The sequence below is a fragment of the Anopheles darlingi genome, chromosome 3 (genome assembly GCF_943734745.1).
Source record: "Anopheles darlingi chromosome 3, idAnoDarlMG_H_01, whole genome shotgun sequence".
Classification (NCBI taxonomy): Eukaryota; Metazoa; Arthropoda; class Insecta; order Diptera; family Culicidae; genus Anopheles; species Anopheles darlingi.
The window spans coordinates 4,207,392-4,220,000 of NC_064875.1; the positions used below are offsets into that span (position 1 = coordinate 4,207,392).

Below are 12,609 nucleotides of genomic sequence, written 5' to 3' on the forward strand. Positions count from 1 at the left end.
CCCGTACTGATATGGTAATCATACGTTGTTGCTTTCAAATATTACTAGTGCACTGTAGAGCAACTGGCGCAGATAAGACCTTCGCTACAGTCTCAAGCAGATCTGCCATGCGCACAGGATACAGCGAGACAGCGGCTGCTGCAATGCAAGAATGTTAACTGCCTAATAAGTAGTGCCTATGCTCTGTGTATGTTTTATGTTTCTGCATTGCCTTTTCCAGTTTAATTAAAAGCTAGCACTGTTGCTGTTGCTGCCGCCCATTCCTCGTTCGCACCGTTGCGCTCTCATTAACCTTTGCCGTTCATTTATTGCGGAACTACGGATCGTGCGAATGAAAGAATCATGCGGCCTGTGAACAAGATGACGCTCAAGATGCAAACGGGAAAGATGATGGATAGCACTCGGGTGCTCTCCGCCTATCAATAAATGTGCACCGCTAATCTGTAGATCGATCCACAAAACAGTGCGCTAAATGAACGGTCTCGTGATTGTACGAACAGAAACAATTTACGATTCCATTCCATCGGTGTATCTGTTAGTCGCAAATACCGGACCATGCCCACATGGTGATGGGCACGCACCGATACTGCGACAAGAGAATCGATCGAAGTCAACAACTGACTAGTTTGCAGAATTCTTGCCGCATGTTTCACACATCGCCAACCTTGAACCCTCCAAGCATTTTCCGGTTGGCCTCGGGGGATGAGCTGAGCCCCGCCAACCACAGAAAAACAGGATTCCCATTACCCGAGGCACTGCACTCTGCCCTTTGCCTGTGAGGCGAAGATTCATCGCCGAGCATGCCGGTAGAACCTGTTGCAGACGCAAACAGGCCCTTTGGGGCCTGCGGGCTCGGCGAAGTAAACGCAACGTCCCATATATTTAATGCACCACACGGTGGCCCTCGTGCGTTCAGTGTTCAAATCGAAATGGACCGTTGCTGTCGTCGATACGCGTGGTGTTGGGTGATTCTGTTGTTGGTGGCGATATGCAGTATCGCCAGTTCCTCGGCAGCGGTGGCAGAGGAAAACCGAACGGAAAGCTTTGAAGTTGATGTCAGTGAGCAAGAAAGCGAGCAGACAATTGCAACGACTACCGCCCAAAGTGAACCTCTTAGATTAAATTGTCGATCTAGTGACCAGGGTGATAATTCCTCCGGCGGTTCGAGTGGGTGCTCCCCAGAAGGGATTGAAGAAACTGCAAACGATCACACCATTACGGATGAGGATCCGTTGATCACTACCACCGTAGCGAGTACGACAACGGTGGAAAGTACGACGGCAGCTAGTACAACAATCGAACCACCGTCGACGACCGAAAACCGTGGCCGGATGGTGCGATTCGGTACAAGAAGGCGTGGTGCTGTTGCTAAGGCAACGCCAACCGGCGAACCAAAGAAAAGACCTACGACAACTTACGCTAGCGTTCGTGCGGTGCAAAACCGTCGCGGTCTGTTCAATCCCGAATTACGCAATCGTTATTTGGGGCGATTCCGCAGCACGACAACGGTTAGTCCTGATAGCAGCTAATGTGCAAGTGTAAAGGATATTAATAAAAGTTTAATACTGGAAATGCTGCCGGTGATTGTCCTATTGATAGTTGACGAAGGTAGACGTTGTGACCAATGTAATGATCGCGTTTCTCAATATTAAAGAAAAACACTTATAAAATATTATCAATTCCCTGTTAGCTGCGTATTATAAGCTCTCACAGTTCTTATGTTTGAAATAGTAAAGAAAGTAAAGAACACAGAAAGAAACAGCTTCGAACGATATCATAACGGGAAGTCTTAACAGCGTACAGGCCATTGAAACGATAGACGAAATGGACAAATGTGCGACCAGAATAACGAATTCCCTGTTGCTGGAACTACTTGAGGGAGGCTGGTTTACCTTTGAAAACAATTCCAATCCATCCTTTTCCTGCAAAGGACTAGCAGTTCCGGGGGGGCAGCGGCGGTTCATCTATTGCGGAGGTTTACACTTTCTTCACAATCTGTACCACATCTTCATCGTTCAGCACATGATCAATGCCCACCTTCTGAGGCTGATGTTTGACTGATGAGCCCCACACAAGCGCACTGAAAAATTGAAGAAAAGATGACGAGAAACAATTTAATAACCCATGGTCCATGATTCTCACTAACAAAAAAAAAAGGTCGTCATCTTACTATTTGAATTCCTTTGCGATGGTTCGATGGAGTTTGTTGCAGAAACTCTCGACGGAGGTGTGCTCGTGGTGTAGCACGATCGGTGAGCTGTAATCCGGCAGTTGTCCCTTGGGTTTGGTGTAACTAAAGAGGCAAAACGAACAGGCCATTATCAACAGCCGCTTTTTCGAGAGATCGAACAGCCTCCCTTTCTCCATACATACATTCGCACTAGTCGCAGATACTGCCACATCATCTCAAGCAGATCGTCAAAGTTCCAATGATGATGGGCGGAAATCGGTACGCAGTGAGGAATTTTGTAGATCACATCCAGCTCCTCAATCGAAATCTGGTCGATCTTGTTCAGCAGATAAATGCACGGGATGTAGATCCGGTTGCCCTCGATCACGTCGATCAGATCATCAGCCGTCGCGTCATACTTCAACGTGATGTCCGCATTGTGGATCTTGTACTCGGACAGGATCGTTTTGACGGTATCTAGATCGAGTTCGGACTGCGCAACGGTTGCGTTCAGGTTCACACCACCCTTGTCCTTCCGACGGAAGGAGATGTTCGGTGGTTGCTTGTTCAATCGCAACCCGAATCCTTCCAACTCGTGCTCGAGCAGCTTCTTGTGTGTCAACGGCTTCAGCACATCCAGCACCATGAAGATGAGGTTACAGGTTCGAGCGACCGCTATCACCTGCCGACCACGACCCTTGCCATCCTTCGCTCCCTCGATGATACCGGGCAGATCGAGCAGCTGGATCTTGGCACCCTTGTACTTGATACACCCTGGCACGGTCGTAAGGGTGGTGAACTCGTAGGCCGCCACCTCCGAGTAAACGCCGGCCAGGTTCGAGAGCAGTGTTGATTTGCCGACCGAGGGAAACCCGACGAACCCAACACGGGCATCTCCGGTTTTCGATACTTCGAAACCCTGTTCCGACGCACCGCCGCCTCCCTTCGGTGTGATCAGCTCACGGCGCAGCTTCGCCAACCGGGCCTTCAGTAGACCCAGATGGCCGGCAGTGGCCTTGTTTCGCTGGGTCCGGGCCATCTGAAACACACAAACAATCGGTCATAACCTCGCCACATGCACGATTTCGCAGTGCCGGTCACTTCGGCGCCGATCCAGGGCCTTACCTCGGACTCGATTTGAGCAATCTTCTCCAGAATCGTACTCATCTTGCTCACGGATGCGGTACGCGGTGGTTGAAATGTTTAAAATAATCCTAAAATCGGCAGAAAATCCAAAAGAAATCCGGCCACAACGAGCTCCGAAAACGTAAGCGCAAGGTGAAGGGGGAGGGTGAGGGGCGGGAAGGGGGAGGGGTGCTCCGGCTGAATTTTGACAGCTTTGACAGCGCACCGTTTACGCTGGCCGAGTTGACTATACGCTGCTGGCAACACTGACACAATGTTTGAAATGTAACGCTCGCGATACGTTACAGTATCAAGGTTGCTTGACCTCGGCTCTTTTGTTCAAGGTAAGGTATTTTCTGTTCTCTGGACGCACGATTTTACAGTTCGTTTTCTGTACCTTATCCACAGCGACAACCGCAAAACATGTACAACTATAAGTGGCCCGAAACGCCGCTTCCCTCGGTGAATCAACGAAACTTTCCCAACCCCGCCGCATTTCTGGAAACTCCTACCATCATCAGAGGACGACCACGACCGGAATTGAATAGGTCCATGAGGATTGAAAATGCTCCTCCCTCGGACTACTTCAACACGGCGTACAGCGCACTGAACGATAGTATGCTGTTCGATGGTAACACCACATTGCCAGTCCAGTCGCTACCGATGTTATTTAACAACACGGATACAGCTAAGCGTACAAGTTATCCAATAACTTCCACTCAATTTGGCTACCGAAACACACAATTTCCTCTTACGAACTCCACGTTGAAAAATTACCATCGCTCAAACAGTGCTTCCTATGGTAACTTTGCAGCCAATATCATAAAAAGGAAACCGGCCCAAACGACCCGTGAAGCTCCTGTATCGAAGTATGCTAAGCCCCTACCAACCAGTGTTGCCCCTACCAACCAGAAGAATGTATCGCAACATCCGGCAGCCGACGCTGGTACAGCCAACGGCAATGGCAGCGGCAAACAGGATCCAAAAGCTGCCCTTCTCATCGTTTCCGGAACGATCCAGCACATTTTGAAGCTTATCCGTGAGCAACCGAAACTCCCGACCATGTTGCTGTTCGAGACGGTGGCCAACGTGCTATCGGTGAAAACTGGCCCCAAACCGGGCGAAAGAATCATTTTACTGCGGAACCACGAGGCCGGACCTATTTTGCAGGCGATTTATTACGAGATTGATCGTCAACTGATACCCCTAAACCGTGGCGATTTGGTGCGCTGTGTTGGACGGCTTCAGCCGTTCGGAAATCGGTTTCAGATACTGAAAATCACGCGCACATCGGACCAGTACGAGCGAGCGATCGTCCGTTTGCAAACGGTCAGTGCATTCGTCTCGAAGGTGATGCGATGAGCATAGGCAAGGCAAGACATGCTTTAAGGTTTAATGATGTGAATTTTCTATATTTTCAATAAGGAGAATAAGAGGCTGGCCTACCGTGGGCCCGTGTAGATAACACGACGATTTCTCGATTTGTACTAAAGCCATGTTTAGGTTAGGCGGTTGTATGGATTCTAATTCTACTTAAGTGTCTCACTCCACCACCATAGAGCAAAGGATTATTTACACACGAGCAAATTAAAGCGAAGAACTGGGCCGGGAACTAGCGCGTACTTTTACGAGAAGAAAAGAAGCGTTTACGTTGCCGAAGCTCATCGAAATGGTTAACTTTGTGACCTCTACCATCACCTCTTTGCTGCCTTGCTACTTCCATTACTTGAACGTAACGTGTAATATGAATGTATTGGCGTTAGTTTGTAATAACATACAAAATATGAAATAAATATTGGCTCGATGCATGGAACTCATTTCACTACCCTGTTCGATAGCGTACCATCGCTGATCCGGGTCGCTTCACGTGGATAACGCAATCTTTAAGGCACTTTATGGCGGGTTGCGGCGTTTACTCTCCTAGCAGCACAATCAGAAACACTACCAAACCGCTTACCATTGCGGTTATGTAGCCGAGATGGAATCGACGTTCGGCTGTCCTCGAGCCACCCCGATAACTGTAGGAAGAAAGCGAGAAACCGGATAAGATTTTTGTTGCGATAAAGTATCTTGCGCATGTGGCGTCTCATCATACATACCGATTTTTGGAAGCAGAAAACGGTGTCGGAGGATTAACGCCGGGAATACTGCTGTCCAGATAGATAACGTACCAAGTGAACGCGGACACCAGCAATCCGAATGCCAGGGCATACAGTACGTGCGCCGTCTGTTCGGCTCGCGGCACAACACTCTCCATAGTCCAGGTGGTCATAGCAGGTCGGAGGCGACTGAACCGTTCCATCAGATCTTGCCAGAAGCTTCCGAGTGCGGCCAAACATTGTGACGCAAACGTGCGCATCGTCGTTGCTGCAAAAGATAATCGAACATTACATTACCGATCCACCGGTGATGATTCGGTTCGGAATCCCTTGCTTCCGCCTCGCCCCAAGCCTGATGTGATGCGCACTTGAGTAAGCTTAGGATTGGATAGTTATTTTTATCGCGACGCACGCTTTGGTCGCATCGTCGATGATTTCATCAGCGAGCGATCTCACCCTCCTCCGGGTGCACTCATCCGCGGTTGTTCAAACAAACAGCAGACGCGCACGCACGCACGCACGCACGCAGGCAACGAACGAACGGAGGGAGAGCCGAACCATTTGTTCAAATAACGGGCCTCAAAATTACTCACCATCCACCGTAGGAAGCAGGTAGCGGACGGAAACAGCAATTGTCGTAGCAAGGGCAAGCAGAACCAGCATATGCTTTGTATCGACGACCGTTGCAGTTGATGTGCTGCTGCTGATGCCATCGATCTTTGCTCCCTTCAGCTGGGACAGTTCCATGTCGGATCCATTAAAGGACAGTCTGCGTGGCCGCTGCACTTGACTGTCGTGTTTCGAACCATTTTCATACCATCCGGTCGCCGTCGTCGGTACGGCTTGTTTCCCATTTCCGTTCCGCTGCGCCGCCACCGCCGTCGGGTCCTTACGCAGTTCGTGGAGCGTAGAATCCATTTCCTTCCCGTCTCCTTGATGCTAAAAACTGCAACCGAAAATGAGTTTACAAAATAGGTCACCACCAGGCCAGCCGAGCTATGCAGTTCTACCTTTTACACCGACACACTAATCGATCACGACGCTCGCTGTCGCGGCTGGTGTCGTCCAAATACGGCTTTCGGCTGCGCTTGCGTGGGTGTATGTTGTTGTGTATCCCTTTTCCTCGCGAACGTCGCTAACCACACAAGCACGTAACTGGTCGCGGGATGACGACACGTTTAGCTGTTTTCTGTTCGTGTTTGCGGTGCCACAGAAAGAAGTCGAAACACGGTGCGATGCGTGACCTTCGCGTGGAAAAGAGTGCGTGCGGAAGGGGGAAGGAGGAGGGGGCCAGGGGGTAAATAAAGCGATTGGCGTTTACAGCTGGCCTGGTTCACTTGGAACGCATTTTTGGCGGGAGATTTGTGCAGCGGCAAACGGTCGCGAGCGCGTGGTTTGTGCAGCTAGATTTTTGAAAAATGTTACTTTAGCGAATGTAAGCGAATAACTGATTCTAGAAGAGATTGAAAACCAGCCACAAATCCGCACCGATTGATTCGCGTTCCTTCTTCTTTCTCGTTCAAGTGCAGGCCAAACATCTGGTCGCGACACTTTTGAATTATGCGCATGCCTAACGACTGTCCCCATCCGTAGTAGGCATGTGCCGTGTGCCAGGGGAAAATACGGTCTGGGACGGAGAACTAAAAACAAATCCGCCGCCCAAGTGCAACCACCTGCTGTACGCGTTCGCTTTGGTGTTCCAAGGTTGAAGCGAGGCGGCTCTTATCAATACCTCGATATCGATTGTTGTGTGTTGCAGATCGATAACCCCGTGTTGGGGCAGCAGGTGTAGTTAGTGGTGTATACGCGAGCCCTGGTCAGTCAGTCATCGAGGACAAGTGGCCCCAAAATGACGAATGGATACAAGCACCTCTATTCAGTGATCACATTTGCCATCTTTCTACTCGTAATAAATTTCTACAAAAACCGTGTTAACCTGAACCGTGAACGGGAGGCTTCGTTTCGGGCGGCGTCAAAGCTGAAACGTGCCGGAGTTCTGAACAAACCGCTTCCACTCGATGTGGAAGGAGAGGATTTCTACTTCGGGCTGGAGCAGCCAGACGATGACGATGAGCGTGTGGTGGAGATGCCTTCTTCCGGAATGACGGTGGACCGACTTGTTCCGCACTGTCTGGAGGTGGACATATTCTTCCTTCAACCAGGTGGCCAGGATTCCAGGCCAAAGTCAAGTCGTAGCGGATGGGGAAGAAGTGTGCGCCGTGCCAAGCCTCATGAACGGATCACCAGCAAGGACATGGCCCCCGGCGATCAACAATCTACGTCACCGACCTCGATGTACGTTTTTCTCTCTGTACTGCTGATACTGGTGTTCGCGGCCTGTGTCGACATCGCCAAGCATCTTACGACATCCGGTCGCAATGGCACTCCAACGGACGCCCAGCGAAGACTGTCGCTGCAGAACTACAAGGCGCTGATAAGGGAAAAGCAAAAGCAGTTCCGGATGATGAAGCAACACTGTTCGCAACCATCGATGAGTATCCAGCGCTCGATCGATGAGTCCTCCATACCTGCCGGTCCACATACACCCTATCCGGGGTACGGTGCAGGTGCTGGCTACACGCGAACGAACGATTGGACCACCAAGACCGGTCCTAGCACATCTTCGGTGCCTCCGCCGTTGTTAAGACGACAATCGGTGCCAACGTTGATGCGTTCGCAGCCTTCTACCTTGGGCAGTAACGTTGGGTTTCGAAACGTAGTAGCAGCACCGACCGTTGCTGCTCCCCCGGCCTACTTTGCACGACGAACATCTGTGGATTCATTCTGGGATGGCGATCATCTGGGTAAGACCGGCACAGTATCTCAGCAACTTGGTAACGGTTCATCACCGGAAGTGAGACGACGCGTACGCATGCTACACCGCCACTAAGAGCGGATTGTAAAACCATTTTGCCCATTCTGAGGAAGACAAGTCCGTCGAAAACGGAGAATCAAGTATCGGGAGGACTTCTAAGAAGCTTCCGAACGTTGGTAGATGTATATTTACATCGTGTACGAATGTTTTAGAACTGTTTTGATGTGATCTCTTTATAGCACTAAGAACCTATGAACTCGCTTATCACGTGGCCCACGGCGGTCAGTAGTGACTCGACGTAATGCTGATACAATCGTGACCATACTTTCTACCTTCTAGATGTGAATGTAAGGATGTGAAAATTTATATTTATACTTGCTAGCCATTTAAAATAGAACTTTTTGAACTGAATCTGAACTCTGCAAGCACACACACATACACAGCCTGAACCCTGCTAGAAGGCTGAATTTTAGAAAAGTATAAATTTTGAATAACTTGAGTGTTTTTAAACAAATTCAATAAGGATTCAACTAATACAAGGAGAAGTTAATGTGGGTTAGAAACGCCATGATGTGAAGAACGAAGCACATCCATAGTTTAACACCGATTACAAGCGTCGTAACATTAAATCGATCCACTCAGCGCTATCTCTAGCACCATGGGAATCTCCCACAGCTGTGCGAGGTATGTAATTAGGAGCGAAATTGATTTTAGACCGCAACGTAGCTGGTGGAAAACTAAGCGAGCGAGGCCAGAGTCCTAGATTGTTCCACTGAAACCGTGCTGTCGTGGATTCCGAATACCAGTCGAATTTGGGGCATCCAGAAGCGAAGATGCATTTAACCCGTCTGATCACGATCACAATAACCTCGCAATGTTTTGTTATCTATTTACACTACACAATCGAATATTAGAAACCGGTCGTCCTATAAATAGTTGTGATACTAAATCAAGTCATTTTATGTATTTAATTAAAAAACTATCTTACAATGTTCATATCATCGCACCGTGGAGCACCACGTGTCCCCTCTCGAAGGGAGTTTACGGTCTCTTTTGTACACAGATGGTTCTTGATCGGGAGCTCCGACAACAAGAGAACAAACAAAATGGGACGAAAAATGGGAACATATAAGCGAATGAAACTTTCTGGCGAACAGCTACCAGGCATGGTGTTCACCCGTGCTTCGTGAACAATGATGTGTAATGATGATAAAGAAAAATAAAACGAAAATACGAAAACCCGCTCCTCTCTGGCCACTAATCCGGTACCTTCCACTGCAGCTTCTTGCCCTTCTCGTACAACGTCGAGAGCGCCCGAGAAAACTCATCCTTTTCCTGTAGCCGCAGGTAATGCTTGTACAGCTGTAGTGCTGTCCGAGCGTCCTCGACGGAATCGTGCGTTTCCGACTGTATCTTGATGCCGAGAAAATGCCAGGCGAGGAAGCGCAGCGAAACCATCCGATGGTGCGGCAGATGGAACAGGTGCACCGTATCGACGATCTGCTCCGGTGGTACGATGATATTGATGACGCGAAAATCATTCTGTAGCCCGTGGCCAACAAACACGACGCCACTGTCGACCAGGTACCGCAGCTTCTGGTATGAGTTCTTGAGCGTCGTCAGCCGCTTTTTGCTAAAATTTGCATCCAAATCACCCGGTTTGATGCCGGAAAACTTGGTCAGATAGTCGACCACCTGTTCCTGCGTCGAGATGTAATCATCCATGAACGGGACACCCTCATCCTCGCCCTGTCCTCGGATGCACGTGATGCGGGCTACGCTCATATGGCTCGGTTTCACTGTCGACATCTTTCCATCGGAACGGATTTCACTTTCCTCCGGATTCAGCGTCACAAACTCGGCATCCATCGCGACCAGATCGCCTGCGCTAAAGATTTCATTCCTTGCCAACGGTTTAAAGCCTTCCGATAACTCATCAGCCTCACGCTGCGACGAAGGTTCACCATCCCCAACACCATCGCCACCAGTGCCGATAAAGGATGGATCCTCAACGAACAGATCGGTGGAGAAGGGATTCACGTACTGCGTCAAGCGTTCACACTCGACCTCTCCATCGATCGCTTGTGCACGGACTGAGCTGGCGCTGGTATAGAACAGTGCACAGGGCACCTTCCAGTCGAGCGTGAACCATACCGCTTCCTGTACCGTAACCGGTGAGATGCTAAAATCGTTGAAAATGTACCAACTACCAGTAGCGGCCGAGCCCGATGTAGGATCGCTCGATTGTTTCAGCTCATGATAGCTGCCTGGTACGTGAATGAGTGACACCAGATTGCGAGCGGACCCATCGTTGATGTAGCAAACCACGGCGGATAAATTGAAGGTTTTGCTAATCTTTTCCACGTCCGAAGATGGTGCTGGTGCTGCTGCTGTGGACGCAGATGAGAGAAACGTGAAGTCAATGAAGCAACTCGCATCAAGCAACGCCTTTTCTTACCATCACTAGATGGTTTCGGCTCATCATCCGGTGTTTCTTCGGTTGTCGAAGCATCTGAAACACCTGTTGCTGCTATTGATGACGATGCGGGTTCTCCTTGAGTGACCTTCGTTTCGGCTACCACCGCCGCTTCCCCATTCGAAGCCGTTCTGAGCGAGCTAATCTCTAGATTTCGTTCCTCATCGAGCAGCATCTGGAAGCTCAGCGGGAACCAGGACTTTTGCATGCCATGCGTGGCTGCCGCCCCTCCGGCCGGGGCTGCTGATATGACGCATGGTGAGGATTTGCTGCAATCGAGATCGAACGATCAGAGAGGGCCATGAATAAATACCGACCGTGGACCTTACCGTGGATGTGCAAAGTGACAGTCGACTCGTGAGCAGTTCGTCCCGTAACGACACATCTTGGTACTTGTGCTAGATCCGTTGAACGAAACGGCAGTTCCCCCGGTTCCGGATTGATCTCCTGGTGACCCAGCTCCAGCTGGCTGCTGTTGCTGTTGAGTTTGCGCCGTTCCTTGTGCCGTACCGCGAGCCATTTGACGCCTCAGATACTCGAGCTCCTTTTCATTGTCCAGCCCGCAATTGATGGAAAGGATGGAGGGCAAATCAGTCACACGGGATTTCTGGTTCGTTGGTGTAAACTTGTTGCACGTCTCGCACCAGGCTGGAGTGGTTTTCTCTACGCCAAGCGAGTGTTTCAAGATCGTACCGAACGTTCCCTCGACATTGTTGGTGGTGCTCGTCGGATACAGCAGATTACAGACCAGTAGCACGTTATCCTTCACCCGGATTGTGTTACATTTCAGACAACGGTGAGTCGTTTGCTGCTGCGTGCCGAACAGACGGCTAATGTCTGTTTCATCCTTTGCGGTGCTACTACCCGTTGGTTGTTGCTGCTGCTGTCCCGAAGATACCTTAGCACCATTGCCAAGGTTAAGAATCTGAAACTTTTGCACACTGTCCAGCTGCTGTTGGTCGAACGAGTGCTGTCCGATGGGCTGATGGTGTTGTGGATGCTCGTAGAAGTGCATCGTTTCGTTGTTCTTCATCGCCTCGAGCAGTTCGTAGTGTATCTGGTGCAACACGAATCGATTCCAGTTCTGTATCAAGCTGATCAAATTTATGTTCGCCGTATTCGAAGCACGATCGGACGAAAGGATTAACCCGAGTGCAGCTGCTTCCGGGACGGTACGGAACGAGCGCAGAAAGTTACTAGCCTGACACGGTGAGCTCGAGCTACCGACGTCCAGCATGTGAAACAGAAAACCGAGTTCACACGAAAGACAAAATTCCTTCGAGCAGCAGTGCGATAGGATCGCTTTGCGGAGCGGCATGATGAAGTACAGCACCTGCAGCATCGCGTTACAGTAAGCATTCGGGAGGCTTGCCTCAAGCCCAACGAATCCCGTCTGGTTGTACTGCTCGAAGTCGAAATCCTGGCAACCGAGCTTACTGTACTTAACCTCTACCTTACGGTACCGGCGCGGTACGATACGCATACCCTGCTGATCTCCAGTACCGCTACCAGGTCCACCACCCGATGCACCACCGAGACCACCGCCTTTAGCCGAGGATGCGTGATGCGACGAGTTGTTGACATTGGAGCCGTTACCAGTGCCCATACTGCCAGCACCAGTTCCGCCCTCCATTAGGTACGGTATCTGATTGCGAAGACCAGTACGTGGGTTCGGTGCATAACCGATCGGGCCTTGCATCTTCATCGTGGACAGAATCTGCGGATCGATTGGCTTCAGTCTCCGGTGTTCGTATGCATTCATCAAAGCAGGCCAATCGCTTAACCACCGATCACCGGTTACTAGATGTGGCAGCAGAATCGACGAAAGCGGAAAGTTGGTATCGGTGAGCGGTACAAACGGTGGTTGCTGCGATTCGATCGGTGTATCAGCAAACTCTGTATCGCGTGAGTACGGATTAAATGC

At 50.1% G+C, this 12,609-nt stretch overlaps 5 protein-coding genes across 10 annotated transcripts in view; 2 read left to right on the top strand and 3 right to left on the bottom strand.

The window, feature by feature from the left end:
• Positions 1-1,462: 1,462 nt before the first annotated feature.
• Positions 1,463-3,457, bottom strand: LOC125954046 (GTP-binding protein 128up). Its single transcript, XM_049684022.1, has 4 exons — positions 3,296-3,457; positions 2,374-3,209; positions 2,171-2,293; positions 1,463-2,080 (listed from the first exon to the last, which is right to left on the bottom strand). Exons 1-4 carry the CDS (start codon positions 3,335-3,337, stop codon positions 1,978-1,980), a joined length of 1,104 nt encoding a protein of 367 aa, XP_049539979.1. The 5' UTR covers positions 3,338-3,457; the 3' UTR covers positions 1,463-1,977.
• A 146-nt stretch (positions 3,458-3,603) lies between these two features.
• On the top strand, positions 3,604-4,665 carry LOC125954049 (uncharacterized). Its single transcript, XM_049684030.1, has 3 exons — positions 3,604-3,639; positions 3,704-3,926; positions 4,110-4,665. The coding sequence occupies exons 2-3, from the start codon at positions 3,719-3,721 to the stop codon at positions 4,655-4,657; spliced, it is 756 nt and encodes a 251-aa protein (XP_049539987.1). The 5' UTR covers positions 3,604-3,639; positions 3,704-3,718; the 3' UTR covers positions 4,658-4,665.
• A 35-nt stretch (positions 4,666-4,700) lies between these two features.
• LOC125954050 (uncharacterized) lies at positions 4,701-6,545 on the bottom strand. 2 transcript variants are annotated; one of them, XM_049684031.1, is made up of 4 exons: positions 6,405-6,545; positions 5,988-6,340; positions 5,395-5,662; positions 4,701-5,313 (listed from the first exon to the last, which is right to left on the bottom strand). In XM_049684031.1, exons 2-4 carry the CDS (start codon positions 6,310-6,312, stop codon positions 5,208-5,210), a joined length of 699 nt encoding a protein of 232 aa, XP_049539988.1. In that variant the 5' UTR covers positions 6,313-6,340; positions 6,405-6,545; the 3' UTR covers positions 4,701-5,207. The 2 variants fall into 2 exon arrangements, with proteins under 2 accessions (XP_049539988.1, XP_049539989.1); XM_049684032.1 differs by having other exon boundaries at positions 6,412-6,498.
• Positions 6,541-9,021, top strand: LOC125954047 (uncharacterized). 4 transcript variants are annotated; one of them, XM_049684026.1, is made up of 2 exons: positions 6,541-6,654; positions 7,154-9,021. In XM_049684026.1, the coding sequence occupies exon 2, from the start codon at positions 7,244-7,246 to the stop codon at positions 8,282-8,284; it is 1,041 nt and encodes a 346-aa protein (XP_049539983.1). In that variant the 5' UTR covers positions 6,541-6,654; positions 7,154-7,243; the 3' UTR covers positions 8,285-9,021. The 4 variants fall into 4 exon arrangements, with proteins under 4 accessions (XP_049539983.1, XP_049539980.1, XP_049539982.1 ...); XM_049684023.1 differs by lacking the exon at positions 6,541-6,654 and adding an exon at positions 6,687-7,072; XM_049684025.1 differs by lacking the exon at positions 6,541-6,654 and adding an exon at positions 6,687-6,829 and having other exon boundaries at positions 6,919-9,021.
• Positions 9,022-9,142: 121 nt separating this feature from the next.
• Positions 9,143-12,609, bottom strand: part of LOC125954040 (PAN2-PAN3 deadenylation complex catalytic subunit PAN2) — a 4,903-nt gene continuing 1,436 nt past the window's right edge. The window contains exons 2-4 of one of the 2 annotated variants that reach the window (XM_049683991.1): positions 11,015-12,609; positions 10,668-10,954; positions 9,143-10,596 (exon numbers count right to left, since the gene is read on the bottom strand). The exon at positions 11,015-12,609 is cut by the window's right edge and continues 1,001 nt beyond it. In XM_049683991.1, the coding sequence (XP_049539948.1) occupies positions 9,467-10,596; positions 10,668-10,954; positions 11,015-12,609 (3,012 nt within the window). In that variant the 3' untranslated portion in view covers positions 9,143-9,466. Of the gene's footprint in view, positions 10,600-10,667; positions 10,955-11,014 lie in introns of both variants that reach the window. The other variant, XM_049683990.1, reaches the window with a different exon arrangement.